The sequence below is a fragment of the Cnephaeus nilssonii genome (genome assembly GCF_951640355.1).
Source record: "Cnephaeus nilssonii genome assembly, chromosome: 7".
Lineage (NCBI taxonomy): Eukaryota > Metazoa > Chordata > Mammalia > Chiroptera > Vespertilionidae > Cnephaeus > Cnephaeus nilssonii.
The window spans coordinates 27,932,162-27,951,869 of NC_137078.1; the positions used below are offsets into that span (position 1 = coordinate 27,932,162).

At 41.7% G+C, this 19,708-nt stretch overlaps 1 protein-coding gene across 1 annotated transcript in view; it reads right to left on the bottom strand.

Annotated features, from left to right (window-relative positions):
- Positions 1-1,514: 1,514 nt before the first annotated feature.
- The window catches only part of MBOAT1 (membrane bound glycerophospholipid O-acyltransferase 1), a 107,272-nt gene continuing 89,078 nt past the window's right edge, over positions 1,515-19,708 (bottom strand). Inside the window, exons 11-13 of the mRNA XM_079778072.1 lie at positions 17,653-17,785; positions 14,777-14,928; positions 1,515-1,745 (exon numbers count right to left, since the gene is read on the bottom strand). Coding sequence (XP_079634198.1) covers positions 1,625-1,745; positions 14,777-14,928; positions 17,653-17,785 — 406 coding nt within the window. The 3' untranslated portion in view covers positions 1,515-1,624. The remainder of the gene's footprint in view (positions 1,746-14,776; positions 14,929-17,652; positions 17,786-19,708) is intronic.

Sequence of the window (19,708 nt, forward strand, 5' to 3'; positions counted from 1 at the left end):
ACCAGGGACAAGCACGTTGCTTCACACTTCCCTGCCCTAAGAGAAGTACCAGCCCAACACCCACCCCGGCCGACCGCTTTCCTGGGACGGCCGTGGGCCCCGCTCTCAGCTCTACCACCAACTCTGAGACCCTGGAGGCAGCCAGCAAACACCTCCCTGATTCTGCTTCCTCCCCTGTCAATCGGGCGCGCATGGCCTACAAAGTCGGCAAACGAAGGTCGGAAATCACACCAAAAACCAAAACCACCCAAGTGCCTGACAGAGAGGACACACTGAACAGGTGATAATCTCACGTTTTCAACGAGTGGAACCTTACGTTTGCTGTGCACATGTGTTAAAATTTCAGAATATCCAGTCTCTACTGATACAAAAAGCAATTCTCTCTTCAGAAATATTTCCTTAATATAACGGTCTTTATTCAGTCACAAACTAATTTTTAGCCATCTGATTTGAACAAATTCTTTCCTCCCACGGCATTTGATTGAGGGCACAGCATTGTAGCATATAATTTATTATCATCATTATTATTTTCCACAACATTTAATACCCTGTTTCTTTCTCCATGTAGAATATTACCCAACAGAAATCCCCAGAAGGAGCCACAGCACATTCATAACAAAGATAGAACACTGTCTCCGTTTTTGCTTTCCTATAGGAAAGTTCAACTAATACAAAGTCGGATCGAATCAGCTCTGAAAGGAAACGGGACAGCCAGCCCCTGGTGGCCATGACTATTAACACCTCCATGAAATGAGGGGAGAAAAGAGCAAAACATCAGCCTCTCACCAAACTTCTGTGTTCCTTTAAATTACTCTTTTAAACCACTATTTCTTTAGAAGACATTCTTCTGCCTTCGAGGCTGTAAACTCGGGGCTGATTCCTCAGGGCCGGCCCTGGGCAAGCAGTGGCGCCTGTGAAATGGGAAGAGATCTGGGAACAGCAGCCCCTCCGAGATTCCTGGTGGACGTGTCCAGGCGGCTTTCTGGTTTACAATCTTGGCTCAATTCAGAAGAGGAAAGGGAAGAGAGACATCCCTGGGGAAAGGTGCAGCCTACTTCAGGGCAAAGCTGCCTTCTGGTCCATTCAAGTGTTCAGGCAGCCCTCCTGGCTCGTACAGTTTTCAGTACCTGAAATACAGCCTCCGCGACCTTGCTCCTCCATGATCTTCGAGGTGGAGTTATTGTGTTCGAAACAGTCATGTCACAAGTCGAAGGATTTGGGGCATCCCGAGGAACAACTCGATGTGGTATGCTCTGGTTTGATAACCCTAGGACAGTCTCAGCAGTCACCTGCTAGCGTCTGGAGCAGATGTCCAGGTCCCAGCGTCCGCTTGTCAGGGGCTGGAAATCACACCAGAAAAGCAAAGACCCAGCAGCCCTGACGGACTATTGCCGCAACTCTGGCCCATTCACCACTCAACCGTCCTATAAAATATTAAAACAGATTAACTGGACGTGGCGGATTTAGCGGTACAAAAACGCTTTATAAAAATACTCCCTGAACTTTTATTAAAAAAAAAAAAAGCATGTAAACATCGCCTCCAAGTCACAGAAGAACCCTGGAACCTTGTCATCTCATTTTCCAATGTTTTGCAGTTTTCCGTGTCCAGCTTTCCTTGGAGATATCAGTCTGTTTTTTTCCTGTTAACAGAGTTCTGAGGCTGCCTTTGAATATGAGCTTGTGGTCTGATTGGCAGGAACAGTATTATCAGGAGACTTACGATGTGTAAATAGAAGTACATGGACCTAGGAATAAACACACATAAAAGTTATATTTCAAACAAGGACACGAATGGGAAACGTCACACGAACGGGATTGCATCATCTGCAGGGTGAAGACGAGGCACTGCTTTCTGAGGAGGGGGCGTGTTTTAACTCAGGCTCATCTTGGTCCACCCCATGATACTGCCTTTGGTGGAGAGAGGGATGGGGATGGACTGAAACTACAAAAGCAGGCAGAGCAGAGCAAGCAGCCCATCTGTGAATAGGCCTGCGTATGATGTCCGGTCAATGTAATAAGACTCAGAGAATGAACCCCACAAAAGCCAGAACTCAAGGTAGCCGGATGCACGGGACCAAATTCAAACTCTATACTATTGGTTCCCCACACACAAAGGCAACTGACACTTTAGCCAACATGCTCTACTCAAGGGCACAGAGCTTTCCTCGGGTATATGAGGAGCCAGAAGAATCCAAACTTTGAAAACTTACTCCATGACTCTGAAAATAACTTTCATCCAAACGTATAAGAAACAAGTTTTGCTTCTGATGCTTGTGGACTTTTATTGCATAAGTGTGCTATTCAGCACACTGGGTACAATGTAGGCAATAAATACTGGGCATATCAATAAATGCAAGGAATTAGAAACAGGTTACATTTGTATAACTGTTCTATATCCACTCAGAAAAGTCAGACTTATACTTTCTCCAATGCTTTTTGAAGAGCAAAGGAAAATAAAAATGGAGGAAAATCCCACAGTTGGTCTATGTATCATTCCTCAGCTGTCAGGCATACTACAATCAGGTAACTCGAGTATCCCCTGAACTTTCGGACCCTTTAGCAAGAGGAATGCCTCCCTGAAAATGTCTACAGAATAGTCACGAGCTCTCACAGAAGCAAACGTATCTTCATTCATTTATTCTTTTAATGAGGTTGTACTGTTTAGAATGCACCAAAGCATTAAGCTAGGATCTACAAAAAGGCGAAGCCGCTGCCACTTCCCTTGGGAATGGAAAACAAGACAAGTACAGGAGTAACAGGAATGATTCTTTTATGTTCAACAAACTCCTATTGTGATTATTATTACTCGTATATTCTACCAGCCACTATACAAATATTGTGGTAGGGTGGATAATGCCCCTTTAAAGATATCCACACACTAATCCTCAGAATCTGTGAACATATTGCCTTATATGGCATAAGGGACTTTGCAGATGGATCAAGTTCAGGATCTTAAAATGGAGGGATCATTCTGGATTACTGGGTTGGCCAGTGTAATCCTCTAGTAAGAAGTATGCAGGAAAGTCGTAGTGAGAAAAAGGAGATGTGAGGATGGGATCAGAGGTTGAAGTGATGTATTTTTAAAGACTGAGGAAGGGTTCATGACACAGGCAGCTTCTGTAAGCTTCTTTTAGAAACTGTCAAGGGAACAACTTACTTTGTGGTTCCATATACATTTTAGAATTAGTTATTCTAGCCCAGCTGGTGTGGCTCAGTGGTTGAGTGTTGACCTATGAACCAGGAGATCACAGTTCCCCGTCAGGGCATATGTCCAGATTCTAGGCTCAATCCCAGTGTGGGGTGTGCAGGAGGTAGCCGATCCATGATTCTCTCTCATCACTGATGTTTCTCTCTCTCTCACCCTCTCCCTGCCTCTCTGAAATCAACAAAAATATTTTTAGAAAGAGTATTTGAGTTTAAACAAGTAGGTTTATTCTAGTTCTGTAAAAAATGTCATTGGTACTTGGATAGAATTTGCATTACATCTATCAATTGCTTTGAATGGTATGGACATTGTAAGACTGTTAATTCTTATGGTATATCCTTACATTTACTTGTATCTTCTTCAGTGTCCTATAGTTTTCCTAGGTATTTTTTATGCAATTATAAATGGGATTGTTTCCTTAATTTTTCTTTCTAATCGTTCATTATTGGTATATAAAAATGCAACCAATTTCTAAATATTAATTTTGTATCCTGCCATTTTACTAAATTCTTGTATCAGTTCTAGTTTTGATTTGGATGTGTGTGAGTATGTGTGTGAAATTTTAGGGTTGTCTATATATACAGAATGGGGCAAATGTAGGTTTATAGTTATGAGTACAAAAAGTTTATTCTTGTAATGTTTATAAATTATTGTATTACTTTCTCTTTTTTCTCCATTGCTTTCCAGAGAGATTGGGGGAAAGGGAGGGAGGAAGAAGAGGGAGAAACATCAATGTGAGAGAGACACATTGCTTTGTTGCCTCCTACACACACCACGACCAGGAAGGGGAGCAAACCTGCAACCCAGGTAAGTGCTCTTGACCGGGAATCAAACCCATGACCCTTCAGTGCACATTAGCAAGGGAGAATTATTGTATGATTTTTCCATACAAACATCTGTAAACCTTCTTTTGTCCCACCCTGTAGTATCATGTCATCTGCATACAATGACAGTTTTACTTATTCCTTTCCAATTTGGATGCCTTTCATTTCTTTTTTTCTTGTCTGACTGATGGGGCTAGGACTTCTAATACTATGTTGAATGCCTATGTTCTAGGATTTTTATGGTGGCAAAAGTGGGCATCCTTATCTTGTTCCTGATCTTAAAGAAAAAGCTTTCAGCTTTTCACCACTGAATATGATAATAGCTGTGGATTTGTCAAATATAGCCTTTATTATGTTATGTTCCTTCTATCCCCACTTTGCGAAGAGTTTTTTTAATCACAAATGGATGTTAGATTTTGTCGATGGCTTTTTCTTTATCTATTGATATGATCATATGACTTTTACCCTTCATTATGTGTATGTGGTGTATCATGTTAATTTGCATTATTGAACCAACCTTGGATCCTGGGGACAAATCCCCCTTGATCTAAGTGTATAATATGTTTAATGTACTGCTTTATTTGATTTGTTGAGAATTTTTGCATCCATGTTCATCAGGGAAATTGGCCTATAATATTCTTTCTTCTTCTTTTATTTTTTATTTTTGTAGTGTCTGTGTCTGTTTTTGGTATCATGATAAAGCTGGCCTCATAAAAATAGTTTGGGAGCCATCCCTCCTTTTCAACTATTTGGAATAGCTTGAGAAGGATAGTTATTAATGCTTCTTTGAATGTTTGGAACAATTCGCCTGTGAAGCCAACCAGTCCAGAACTTGCGTTTGTTGGGAGTTTTTTTCATTGTTGATTCAATGTCTCTACTAGTAATTGGTCTGGTCAGATTTTCTGTTTCTTCCTGATGCAGTCTTGGAAGATTATATGTTTCTATGAATTTATCCATTTCTTCCAGGTTGTCCAATTTGTCAGCATATAATTGTTTGTAGTATTTCCTTATAATCCTTTGTATTTCTGTGGTGTCAGTTGTCACTTTTCTTCTTTTATTTCTTACTAGTGGCCTGGTGCACGGATTCATGCACATTGAAAGGAAATTAATTAGAAGATTCGTGCAGTAATTACGTTACTAAAAAAATTACATGTTGATGATGTCGCTTTCTTTCGGCTTCAGAGGTACATTGCGCCAATAGTTGGTCTTCAGATACATTTTGGCATCACGTGCGATTGGCGCCAGCGAGAACTTTGTATGTGTCACGCATGCGCGAGTCAACGTTTATTTTTAAATTATCAGTGTGCGTCACATGTACCGGTTGGTTGGACAGACGGACAGATGAACAGATGATCACTTAGCCTTTTATTTATGTAGGCCTTTCTGTTTTTTCTTAATGAGTATGGCTAAGGGTTCTACAATTTTGTTTCTCTTTTCAAAGGCATGCTTTTGGTTCTGGGATATTTTTTTTTTTTTATATTTAGACTATTTTATTTTCACTTGATATTATTGTTGTTAATCCTCACCGAAGGGTATTTTTTCCATTGATTTTTAGAGAGAGTGAAAAGGAGGGGGAGAGAGAGAAACATTGATGTGAGAGAGACACATCAATTGGTTGTCTCCCGCACACGCTCTGGGGCTGGGGATGGAAGCTGCAACTAAGGTACATGCCTTTGACTGGAATCAAACCCACAACCCTTCAGTCCAAGGGCCAATGCTCTAACCACTGAGCAAAACCAGCCAGGGTTCCACTTTATCTTTATTCTTTCCCCCTTTCTATCTTTATTCTTTCCCTCTTTCTATTTATTTTAGGCTTTATTCTTTTTCTAGTTCCTTTAGGTATAAGGTTAGATTGTTTATTTGATATTTTCTTGTTTCTTGTGGTAGGCCTATACTGCTATAAATTTCCCTCGTAGAAGTGCTTTGGCTATGTTCCATAGCAGTATGTGTGGTCACTGTGTTTTCATTTTCATCTTAAATTTATTGAGACTTGTTTTGTGCCTCACATATGGTCTGTCCTGGAAAATGTTCCATGTGTATATTCTTCTGCTTTGGGGTAAAGTGTACTAAAAATATCAATTCCATCTCGTCTAATGTGTCCTTTAAGGCCACTATTTCCTTGTTGATATTCTGTCTGGTTGATCTATTAACATGTTGATGTTAATGAGGTGTTAACATCCCCTACTACATACATATTACTGTATTACTAGCAATCTCCATCTTTATGTCCATCAATATTTACTTTATAGTTTAGGTGCTCCTACATTGGGTTCATAGATGTTTACAAGAATTCTATTCACTTGTTTGATTGTTCCCTTTATCATTATGAAATGCCCTTCTTTGTCTCCTGTCACAGCCCTTAACTTAAGGTCTACTTTGTCTGATATATGTATTGCTCCTAGCTCTTTTTTTATTTCCTTTTGCATAGAATACATTTTTCATTCCTTTACTTTCAGTCTCTGTCTTTGGATCTGAAGTGGATCTCTTATAGGCACCAATGTACAGGATTTTTGTGTGTGTTTGTTTTTTTTTAATCCATTCAGCCACCCCACTGTAGCATTTAGGACATTTACATTTAAAGTAATTATTGATAGCTATTAGTTATTGCCACTTTATTGTTTTCTGATGGTTTTTGTAGTTCTCCCCTGTACCTTTCCTATTTTCTTGCTTTCTCTTGTGTTGATGCCTTTTTACAGTGTTGTGTTTGGATTCACTTCTTTATTTCTTGTAAATTTTTGGTTTGTGGTTACCATGTGCTTCCTATAAACCAAGTTATGTTTATAGCAGTCAATTTTAAGTTGATGGTTGCTTATGTTCGAACACATTCTAAAATCACTAGTTTTTACCCACCCCATGTATATTTGTTTTTGTCATTATTTTTTACTTTTATTGTGTCTGTGTTAGTGGGTACCCTTAATTTATTGTTGTAATTACACATAATATTCATACTTTTGCCTTTTAACATTTGTAATAGCTTTGTAGTTGGTTGATCCATTGCTTTATTGTTTGCCTTTGCCAGTGAGGACTTTTTTCTCCTGAAATTTTCTCATCTTTTCTACTTTAAAAAGTTCCTCTATCATTTCTTGTGATACTGATTTATAGGTGATAAAATTCTTTAGTTTTTTTCTTATCTGGGAAACTCTTCATCTCTTCTACAATTCAAAATAATAGCCATTCTAGATAGAGTAATCTTGGTTGTAGGTCTTAGCTTTTCATCACTTTGAATAATTGATGCCACTTTCTTCTGGCCTGCAAAGTTTCTGGTGAGAAATTAGCTGGTGGTCTTTGGGAGCTCACTTGTACATAATCTATTGATTTTTCTTGCTACTTTTAAGATTCTTTCTTTGTCCTTAACATGTGGCATTTTAATTGTGATGTGTCTTGGTGTGGACCTCTATAAGTCCATCTTGTTTGGGACTCTCTGCATTTCTGTGATTTGTATGTCTACTTCTTTTACCAGGTTATGGCAGTTTTTAGCCATTATTTCTTCAAATAGGTTTTTGATCCCTTGCTAGCTCTCTTCTCTTTCTGGTACCCCTATGTTGTGAATGTTGTTATGGTTGATGTTATCCCAGTAGCTCCTTAAACTATCCTCATTTTTAATTTTTTTTCCTTTTTGCTGTTCTGATTGGGTATTTTCTGGTACCTATTTTGGTTTCCAGATTGTTGCTTTGGTCCTCTGCTTCATCTAATTTGCTGTTGATTCCCTATATTCTTCATTTCAAACTGGGTCTTTTTTATTTTCTATCTTTTTGTTGAAGTACTCTCTGAGTTCATCACCACTGTTGGAACCCTGTATCTTTTAAATTGCTTGACTCCATTTTATTTAGTTCTTTTTCTGGAATTTTGTCCTGTCCTTTCATTTGGGGCAAGTTTCTTTATCTCCTCAGTTGGCTGATTCCCTATGTTTGTTTCTATGGTCAGATAGATCAGCTATATCCACCAGTCTTGGCAGAGTGGCCTTATGTAGTAGTGATCCCCTGTGGTCAGAGGCGCAGTCTTCATTGTCATGTGATCTGGGGGTTTCTCTTGTGTGCATTGTGTATGTTCTTCTGTTGTTATTGAACTTTGATTGCTGTGGCACATCAGTGAGTGGAAAAGACCCTGAAGCTGACTGGCTGTGAAGGCTGGCCATGGCTACATCAGACAAGTGATGTGGAGACTGACCCCACAGAGCAGGAATCGCTTTAGTGGGGCTTTGGTGCCAGTTGAGTCTGACCTTCGCATGTGTCATTTGTGATGCTCAAGTGTGGTTTGAGGCCGGCCACCAGGTGTATTGGTTCTGGAGCCTCTTACGAGGGACTCAGTTGAGGCCAAGGTAAGCCACTGTTTCTGCCCAGCTTGGGGCTGCCTGTGGGAGCTATAATTGATCTGCAGTTGGTTGTTGCTTGTGCTTGGCTGGAGGTGCTTGGGAGATGCTATGCTTTGAACCATGATTCTTCCACTAATGCTGGGCTTGGACCCTTTGGTGGACACCATTATGTGAGTTATGGCCAGCTTCCTTTTCTGCTGGGCTTGTGGCTGTTTATTTGAAGCTGTGTGCCACGCCGACATTGTTTGCAGCTTATGCCAGGCTTGAGGCTGCTTAGCATGATACACAGGGCACCCTGAGGCCAGTCTTTGTTGTCATGTGATCTGTCACTGCTTCTTTGGGGTTTGTGGACCTTTGAAAGATTTTAGGAAAGTCCACATCAAGAACTGAGGCAGTGTGCTCCTTTGGAAAAGCTGCTGGAAGAAGCATAGGCTGGGCACTCAAGTTGGGTGGGGCAGGGTCTCAGGGAATCACCAGGGCAGGGCAAATAGTGTTAGCCAGGTTAATACAGAGTGCAGAGTTGGTGGTACAGGCCTGTGCCAGCCAGCTGGGTGATAAAGGGAAGCTCTGCAAATTAACATTGGCATCTGCCACCACTTCCATCCCAGGGGAGAGCTACCCCTCCAGTCCTCACTCTGAAGCTAGTCAATTCAATTCCTCTGTTGTCTGTCCCAGGTGTTTTTCAAGTTGCTGCCCCTGCACTGGAGGAGCCAAGAGCAACTGATTATATGAGTAAGTACATGCATGGGACCCTCAAGGGGGACCTCTGGGACTCCAGGAACCCACCATCTCACTCAGATGCAATCCCCACTGGTTTTCACAGTCAGATGTTATGACTGGCACTGGTGTTCTGGACTGGGGGGTCCAGTCCCCTCAGTCCTCAGGGGGGATACCTTCACAGCTGAGATATCTCTCCTAATTCTTAAATGCCACACAGTGGGTGTGAGACCTGCCCATTCCATGTCTCTACTCCTCCTACCAGTCTCATTGTGGCTTTTTATATCCTTAGTTATAAGACTTCTGTTCAGCGAGTCTTCAGGTGGTTCTCAATAATGGTTGTTCTGGTTGTAATTTTGATGTGGTAGTGGGAAGGGGTGAGCACAGTGTTTACGCTGCCATATTAACCAGAAGTCTTCAGAGGAGCAACAGTAATAACCAGCAGAGAGGTGAAGACCCACAGGAAGTGTAATGTACTGTCTAAACCACATATTGAGAATGAAAGAAAGCTCTACAGATAAACATGCTGGCTCAACAAGTGTAAACTGGGCTTCTCACAGACACACCCTAGCCACAGGTAACTCCAGCTTTCAGTCTGCTCACCTAAAAAACACTTTGTTCTTGCATTTTGCCTTAATTATTCCTATGTGGCCAAATGTACACTGGCGCAATTACGTTCGAGTAAATCTAAATATTTCAGTAATGAAAAGAAAAAAATTTCAGTTCCCTAGTGAGGTTTAGTAACCTATCCTGACAGTCTATATTTCTGTAAAATTTTAAGGAGTACTTCATTTTTTACTATGGAAAAGCTCAACTAACAGTTATTGGGCATGCTAGGAACCCAACTTAGTACTCTGGATACATAGATGAATAAGCATTGTTCCTACACTCAACAAGTTTGCAGTCTACAAAAATTTCTGCACAAAATCTAACATCCTTACACATTGAATTTTAAAAATGGCATCTGCCACCACTTCCTAGTTAAAGACAAATTAATGTGTGAGGATTTGCTTTACAAAAATGGTTTCGTTATAAAGGTTCTGCTATGGGTTGAATATTCGTGTCCCTTCAAAATTCACGTTAAAGCCATAACCCCCAATGTGATAATATTGGGAGGAGTGGCCTTGGAGAAGTAATTTGATTTAAATGAGGCCATTGCAACAGGGTCCCATCAGGGGCTTAGTGTCCTTATAAGAAGAGAATGAAACCAGAGTACTCGCAAGATCTTTCTTTCTCTCTCTCTTTGTCTCTTCCTCACTGTCTCTCTGTTCTTTCTTGCTGTCTTTCCTCTCTTCCTGCCTCTCATCCTCTCTCTCCCCCTGCTGTATGAGGACACAGTGAGAAGGCAGCCTTCTGCAAGCCAGGAAGAGAGCTCTCACCAACTGTGAGAAATGTATATCTGTTGTTTAGGGCCTCTAGTCTACAGTATTTAGTCACAGCAGCCCAGCTGAGTACAAGAGGTTCTCTGATAATACAGTATTCCCCATCTCCTTATCTCCTTACCCATGTTCAACAGAGGTCTGAAATACTGAATGGAAAATTTCAGAAATAAATAATTCCTAAGTTTTAAACTGCACACCGTTCTGCGCAGTGCAATGAAATCTTGTACTATCCCACCTAGGATGTGATGGTGCACCCCTCTGCCCAGTGTCTCCACACCTGTTATAGCCCCTCAGTTATCAGATTGACTGTTGAGGTATCTCAGGACGTACGTTCAAGTGACTCTTATTATACTTAGCGATGGCCCCAACGCACAAGAGTAGTGATTCTGGCAATGCAGCTATGCCTAAGAAAAGATGTAAAGGGTTTCCTCTACATGAAAATCTATGTATGCAAAGGGGAAGAAATAGAATATACAGGGTTCGGTGCTATCTGCAGTTTCAGGCATCCACTTTGGGTCTTGGAATATATCCCTGTAGATAAAGCACTGTACATACAAGCATTCACTTGGGTGTAATTTACAAGTTAAAGAAAAATATTAGACTAAGGGATATAAAGCTGAGATTTGAAGTCACTATAGAATGAAAACTGACTGGACAGAAAAATGAAACACATCTGAAATTTAACGTTAAGCGGTGACGGACGTACTGAGACAAGGATATGCATACAACTGTGGCTCACTGCTGAAATTAGCCCCAAGGGAGGAAAAGATCTGGACTACAACCAGCCCCACTTTCGCTGAAAGACCACGCAGGTTTAATTTCTTTTACAAGATTTAGTGATTCTCTTAAGAGATCCTGAAAACACTTTTTGGAGAGACAATCTATACTAGCTGTTGGCAATATGTGGCTGCTTCAATTCAAATTAATTAAAATGAGATAAAATTGACATTTCATTTTCTCCATCACACTAGCCAGGTTTCAAACGCTCAATGGCCACATGTTCTGGTGGTCAATGTATTGGACAGCATTTCTGTCACTGTAGAAACGTCTATTAAACAGAGCTGCTGTGGGTAAGGATTTTAAGTTATATATACAGGCATACCTCGGAGACACTGTGGAGTCAGTTTGGACCACAGTGAATATTTCATAAAGTGAGTTACACAATTTTTTTTATTCCCCACTGCATTTAAAAGTTATATTTACAACTGTAGTCTATTAAGTATGTACCTTAATTTAAATATACTTTATTGATAAAAAATGCTAACCATCCTCTGAGCCTTCAGCAAGTCATAGTCTTTTTTGCTGGTGGAGGGTCTTTGCTTCAATTTATACAATAGGCAATATCTGAGAAGCACAATAAAATGAGGTATGCCTGTGTAAATGGCTTTGAGAACAAGATAAAACATTAGGTTGAAGCATCTGAAATTGACAAAATTAACAGAAATGTCAACTTCACCCTAAACAAAGGAGTTTTTGTTTTAATCGTCTAGATTGGTTTCAGAAAGAAGTGGGAATCTACTTAGGAGTCATATGGATAGATGACTATTTGACTCTTACCCTAGAGCCCTGCCTAAGTGTAGGAATTAGCAGACTTTCATTGGTTAAGTGCATGTCATCCCAAATAAATCAACACTTAGTGTGATCCCCAAGCAGTAATTTTCTTCCAAAATAATTTGTCCTAAAGAAATGTTCAGTAACTGTACTATTGATCTTGCTGTTAAAGGAACTCAGGTCTAGCACTTACTTGCTGTGTGAGTTTTGTTAAATTACCCTCTCTGAACCTCCACTTCCTCTAATGACAAATAGGGATACTGACAACTACCCTTCTCTTCTCGGCTCAACATCCTCTACCTGGGATTGATTCTGTGTTCTGCACACCCTCGGGTTTCTCGAGTATTCTGTGCACAGAGCTTCCTCGTATCACCAGGGGCTTGTCTCTGGTGTTGCCTATGTTTAGAGCAAATCCACAGTGTTCTACCTCACCCACCACCCTCTGTGTCTGCTTCACTCCTACAATGCAGCTTTCAGGACTTAGCTGAAATGCCACTTCCTCCTAAAAGCCACCCTTGAGGCCCAGTCTGAGTCAGATTCCTGTTACTGTTCTCTTAGATCTTTGTACCATTCACTCATTGTGATATTAGTGTATATTTATAAATTTGTCAATTACCACCTATCTCTTCTAACAAGCTATTCCCTCCATTCGAGCAGGAATGAGTTCTACAGTTTGGTCACCATTTTAGCCCCACCTTCTAGAACAGTGCCCAGCACACTGTAGGTACTAAATAGCATTGAGTTGAATACAGGCACCTATCTATAATAATAAAAGCATAATATGCTAATTAGACCGAACAGCTGAATGAACTTCTGATATAATTCTGGACATCCTTCCGGATGAAGCCACTGCAGCGGGGACCAAGGCAGAGGCAGTTAGGGGCAATCAGACGAGTGGTTAGGGGCAATCAGGTGAGCAGTTAGGGGCGATCAGGCAGGCAGGCGAGTAGTTAGGGGTGATCAGGCAGGCAAGTGGTTAGGAGCCAGCAGTTCCGGATTGGGAGAGGGATGTCTGACTGCCGGTTTAGGCCCGATCCAGCGGTCCCTGATTGCGAGAGGGTGCAGGCCAGGCTGAGGTACCCTCCTCCCACCCCCGTGCATGAATTTCGTGCACTAGGCCTCTAGTTTCTATTATAACATGATACATATATTCCTGGAAAATCTCACATTCAGCAGTATTCTGTGTTTAAAACACCTGGGCTTATGGGGAAACACCATATGAGAAGCAGACAACTCAAAACTTATGAGACTTTGCAACCAGAACAATTAGCACCTAAGCCAACAAGTTGGACAGCCCAGCCCAGGCAGATGCTCAATGGAGCTTCAGGCTGCTCAGGGGGTGGTAAAACATAGGAGGCAATGGAGGCAAATGCTGGCTGGAGGGCACTGGAACCAGGGGAAGGGAAATGGAGCTATGAGCCCGTGGGCTGCCCCAGGTGGAACATGGGGGAGGGGAAACCAGCTGAGAGCCAGGATGGTGGGGGGTGCCTCTTGGAGAGGGAGCCCAGGGAAGGGGTGCTCAATTTCAGGTGTCTTAAATAAAGCTGAGCGCCCCCTACCTCTGTAGTGGATGAAATAAGGGTTCCCTCTTCCCCCAGAGATTATCATTCCTTTCCTACTGTATTGGTATCTCTTATCTAGAAAAATGTGGATATTAGTAAAACCGAACTCAACTTCCAGGTTATACTGACATAACTCCAATGACCTAATGAGTACTTAGAAACAGTTTTATTGATGAGTGTTGTATAGTTTCCTCTACCTGAAAAAAATCATCCTGTGACACCCATACTGGGTAGTATCTCTGATCATTTCCGGCCAGTGAATCAACCACAGAAAATACCCAACTTACAAATAAGGCATGTTTGCATTGATTACTTCTAAGTCACTTTTCTGACCATAGCTGTGCTCCAAAGCTACTCTACAAAAGCCTGTGCAAACCACTACATAAATGCAAGTTACCATTTATTGAAAACAAACGATATGCCAGACACCCACGAGTCCTTCCCACATCTGCCTAGTTCAGTCCTAACAAAGGTGTTCTGAGGTGGATTCTATTCTTAGCCTCATTTTGCAGTTGGGAAAAGAAAAGGTGAAAGAGGTTAGTAACTTGCCAGAGGTCACACAACCACGTTTTTGGAAGTAGTGGAGAAATGCAACTAATTCAACATAAGAATGAAACAAGGAGAGTGAGCAAGAAGAGGTTTGAACAAAGGGCCTGACACCTTTGCCTGAAGGCCTCTTGTCTCTGGTGTGAACCTTCCCCTCCATCCTAAATTCCACCTGCTCCCCTCCACGTGTACCACGTGCCACATAAATCCCATTCGCATCCACCAGAACTGCCATCTCCCAGGACACAGCCTCCTGCGACCACTCAGATCAGCCGCCCCCAGCCTTGGCAGCACCCCAGCACCTGCCCACTTGTCCTGCTCTCATAATGGCCCACGGTCTCCAACACAGCCTAGCCCCAGGAAAAAAGAGGCTAAGGCAGCAGCTTCACCCTCTGAGGAACTCAGATCCACCCCTTCAAAATCCACTACCATAAGCGGCCCTTAATTATGTTACGAATGGCTGAAGGACTTCCCGTCAGCGTTGCTAATGTACTGTTGTTTGTGAGTTGGGATTTCCAGGACGACCATGTCCACTTAAATCTTTCTATGGCCTTTTTTAGAAATCGAAGCCGTATTTAGAAATTGTTCGTACTGGTTGATTCAATTTACTGAGTCCTGTGTCAAACACAGAGAAAACACATGTTTACTGAACAGCAGCTGAGAACGCGGGAACTTACCTGTATAAACTGATGGTGGGTTCAACTGCCAACATGACAAAGGGCGCCACTGTGTAGGAGACGGCCAGCTGAGTGGCAGCCCAGGTGGCCACGTCATAAGCAACCTTGAGAGCTTTTGAAGAAAGGAAGTAATGTCTACAGTTGTTCCTCACCTGCCGGGCAAATGGGAGAGTAAAAAACACAACTCTGACTCGGTGCAAGCAGGTACACCTTAGGAACGTGAGGTCTCAAAAACACCAACCATCTGAGTCCTATTTTCAACTGAAAATACCATCGTCGTATTTAAAATTATTTAAAGAACTAAGCAAAAACAATTTTTTCTTTTTTAACATCTCCCAGAGAAAAACACTATTTAAAAAGTTGGCACATATCCTTCCAAGACTTACTCTACTCATATATACCCACTTTATGTTGTCAATAGCATCAATATAATCTTTCACCCTAGCTGGTTTGGCTCAATGGATAGAGCATCAGCCTGAGGACTGAAGGGTCCTAGGTTCAATTCCAGTCAAGGGCACATGCCTGGGTTTCAGGCTCAATCCCCAGTGGGGGTCATGTAGGAGGCAGCCAATCAATGATTCTCTCTCATCATTGATATTTCTGTCTCTCTCTCCCTCTCTGAAATCAATAAAAATATATTTTTTTAAAAATAACCTTTCATCTGCTTTTCTTATAAAAATTTTTAAATTGATTTTTCTAGAGAGGAAGGAAGAGAGAGAATCATCAATAGGCTGCCTCCTGCACACCCCCTACGAGGGATCAAGCCTGCAACCCGGGCATGTGCCCTGACCGGGAGTCAAACTGCTGATCTTTTGGTGACCGGGTCAATGTTCAAACAACAGAGCCACACCGGCCAGTAGTTAATAGGTCATGATGTGGTTGTTGTTGTTGTTTTTCTTTCACATCAGTAAGTATTAATCCCCAATACAATTATAAGTTAACGATGGAAAAGTTAGCTTGGGTGCCACCCCCCTGCTAGAGTGAACAATTCTGTGATGCTACCCTCGTAGACAAATCTCTGCAGTGTTTCCTAATTATTTCCTTTGAATAACAGTAATAAAGTAATATTAGCATTAATAATAAGAGCAGCTCCCATTTACTGAGTGCTTACTGCATGCCAAGCTTGTGCTAATGCTTACCTGTGTGATTCTCCCGGCAAGCCTACAATGTGAGCATCATTATACTCCTTTGACAGACAGGGACACAGAAATTCTTTGAAATGGACAATGCTTGTTCAAAAGATATACTCATGTGGAGGTCTTTTGACAAGTGACTAGATTTGCTCCAGAAAGACACCTAATCTCCAGATCCGAGAAGCAAAGGCGGAGCTGAAACCAAGGCTGACGTATCGGTAGGTCAGCCCCAAAGCCGGGCGGCTGGTGAGTGGACTCCTCTCCTCGTTCTGGGTTCCTCCGGACAGAAGCCAGAGGTCCATCCATGGTGGGGGCAGCGTGGGCAAGCATGTAGGAAATTATGTTCCTGAGTCTAAGATACTTCATGCCTATTTGATTGTATTCTCCATTCGGGGGAAAAAACAAAAAAAGGAATACTCTTCTATGAACCCTCTCTGCTCCAACCCCACCTTACTAATTTTTAAAAAAATGTTTCCAGGCTACCCACCCCCCCCCCCCCAAAAAAAAAGTTTTACATAAATCCATGCTTTTATGCCAGTTAAGATCAATTAAACCAAATACACTTTAAGAAATAATACTCTGAATAAATTAACAAACAAAACTCTAGTCTTTGTTTCTTAGTTTGTCCTGCCCTCTGGTTTTCAATGTTCTTTTGTAATCCAAGTAGGTATATAAGATGGAGAAAAGAAAATGCCTTCCTTGGTTTCTATTCACAAATATGTACAATATATATTTAATTTTTAAAGTGTGCTAATCAGCATGACTGGTAATCAATTATCCATACTGTTTACACATATATCCCAATGAACCTTCACCTAACTAAAAATTCCATGGGGAGAGGGGGGGACCTCTTGTTTTTGCTCACTACAGTAGCTTAGCACCTAGAACACTGAAGTAGGGCTCCTAAAATATTCATAGAACAGATACATTAAAGAATAAGTGAATAGCTTATACAGTTCAACAAATGTCATTTAAAGCTGTTGGCACATGAATAAGAAAGGCCAAAATCATTATCATAGGCTGAAATAAAATCAAATATAAAACTTGGCATCTGATAATTATAGCATATTGAATTGTAGTTACTTATATTCATATTCATCTCATTCTTTGAGGGAAGGCATATTTTTATTCCTTTATTATCCTGCTCTACTGCCAGCAAAAAGTAGGAACAGTCTAGGACAAACTTCCCAAAAAACCTAGAGAACCAAATTTATAAAATCCAAAGGATTTTACACAAACTAATTCAATTGGATCAGCCATGAGAGTTTGGAGCAATCTCCAACAGAACACAGTTCCTGCGGCTGTGATTTTACTGGCTGTTCACAGACTGAATTATTTCTGGGCTTAGGATAATGAAATGAGAAATGAAGTATAAGTAAAATGAAGTCTTATGAAGCCTACATTAATTAATAATCATTGTCACCTGTGATTAGTAGATTGTATATGTTCACAGTCATTAATGATTAAAAATGTTTTCATCTCTTAAGTTACTAAACGGTGCTCCTAAAATTCCTTTTCTTTTGCAAACACACTCTGTAAATAATGTGAAAATAAAATGATAAACCATTTGATGACCACAAGCTCCTAGATACTGAAGTATTTCTAATGGGAAGACTTCTGTTTGATTTTTTCAAAACATCACTTCTACCCTCTCATCCCCCGACTCCTAATAGGACTAAATGACAACAAACATACAGACATTACATTACTAAGGAAAAAACCCCACAACCAAAGCAAGCTTACCGTCCTGGCTGCTACGGTGACGAGGATTCCAGTTAAGAAGGTGAAATAGTACCCAGGATAGACACCATGCCACAGGGCAGACAGGATGAAGGTGAACACTGTGGGGTACCAAGGGACACGCTCGTAGCACACTCTGTGAAGAGAGGCAGGCACAACCAGCCACAGGTCAAACAAACCAGAAACCTCTAAGTACACCTCCTGGCATCTTTTCAAATCAGACCTACAGAAATCATTTGCTTCATTCCTGACGACCTGCCTGCCTAACCCTATTTAGGGACTCGCAATGCAGTCCCAGCAGCGTGAACTCACGTTTTCTTGAACACTATCAGGTAGGCAATTCACATGAACTTTTAACCTCCACAGAAGTAAATGATCTGACCCCATTACTCTATCCTATATAATAGAAGGGTAATATGCAAATAGACCAAATGGCAGAACAACCAATCAAAGCGTAATATGCTAATGATATGCTAAGGCTGCTAAACTGCTCACTATGACATGCACTGACCACGGGGGGGGGGGGGGGGGGGGGGAGCAGATAGTCAACTGGTCAACCAATCGCTATGATGTGCACTGACCACCAGGAGGCAGATGCTCCCACCAGTAGGTTAGCTTGCTGCTGGGGTCCGGCCAATTGGGACTGAGTGAGATGGGCATGCCCTGGAGCCCTCCTGCAGTCCCTCCCCAGCCTGATCGTGCACTGGTGGGGTCCCTCAGCCTGGCCTGTGCCCTCTTGCAATCCGGGACCCCTAGGGGGATGTCGGAGAGCTGGTTTTAGCCCGATCCCGCAGGTCACTCCCCTTGGGGAGGGTGCCAGATGCAGGGCTCATGGCTGGCAAGCGCTGTTGCAGCAGCTCGAGCCTCTCCCGATTGGGACTGATTGGGCGTGAGCCCGCGGCAGGCACAGTGGGGCTGGGATGAGCGGGAGCTGCAGGTAGGAGCTGCAGGCAGCACTGGACTGCGGGTTTTGACCCGATCCCTGCAGGCCACCCAGAGGGACCCCACCCATGACGATTTCGTGCACCGGGCCTCTCGTATCTAATAAAAATCCAAGTGGTCAGGCTCTGGCCAGCCCCTGCCACCAATGGTCTAATCTACCAGGAATAATTATGGATAAATAAGTGCCATTGGCACTAAAAACCTTGGAATCAGGTTCTTTAGAAGCAGATATCCTCATTTAGTGTAAATTAATTTACCTTTTCAGCCTAGCCCCTGTGCCATAACCAGCTCTGCAACCCTTTTCACCTCATTTGGGAATGACTCCAGGCCAAAATCAAAGTGTTGGTTATAGGACCTTTCAGTCCTCACTGTGCCCATTGGATTTCAATCCATGAAGTTGCCTTAAAGAGTGATATTGTGTGGATTAAGACATTGTCAGCAAAACACCCTGGAGAGCTCTGGCGTCGTTGTTGATTATTAACACAAAGGGGCAGGGGACTTTCTCCCAAGCTCAGTCTGAGAACTGCCAATGCACTGAATGGAGGCCACTACGACGTTTACTAAATGAGAGGACCCAAATGGAACACAAAATAGAAACTCAAACAGCTAACACCAATCCTGCACCGTATGGGTTGTCAAAAGTAACTGATTTAAACCCAAACTAAGGATTCTGGCTCCCTCTTCATGGAAAGACAATGCATTTGGGGAGAAAAACAGGACTGGGACCCCATTTGTATAATGTTGTTTTTTTTTTAAATGAGGAATAGTTTGCATAGGTACTTGTTTCTTACCCTCTTTATCTTTTTTATAAATCAAATATTTTTTTTCATTTTTTATGTGCATATATATATGTTCAGTCATCTTAAAACAAACTCCTAATGGAGACTAAAACTCTTGGTACATTGGTATTACTCAATATTGAAAAATTATTTGCAAAATTAATAGCAATATTAAGGATAAATTTTTTAAAATTGCATGTTCAGCTCAATTTTCAGACAAGACTGTAGGAGCTTACTTTGGGGGAATTACTATACATTGTCTCTTCTTTTACCCAGTTTTCACCTAAGAAAAATGCTACTTACCAACAGCAGAATATACAGCTTAGCATTTTTATACT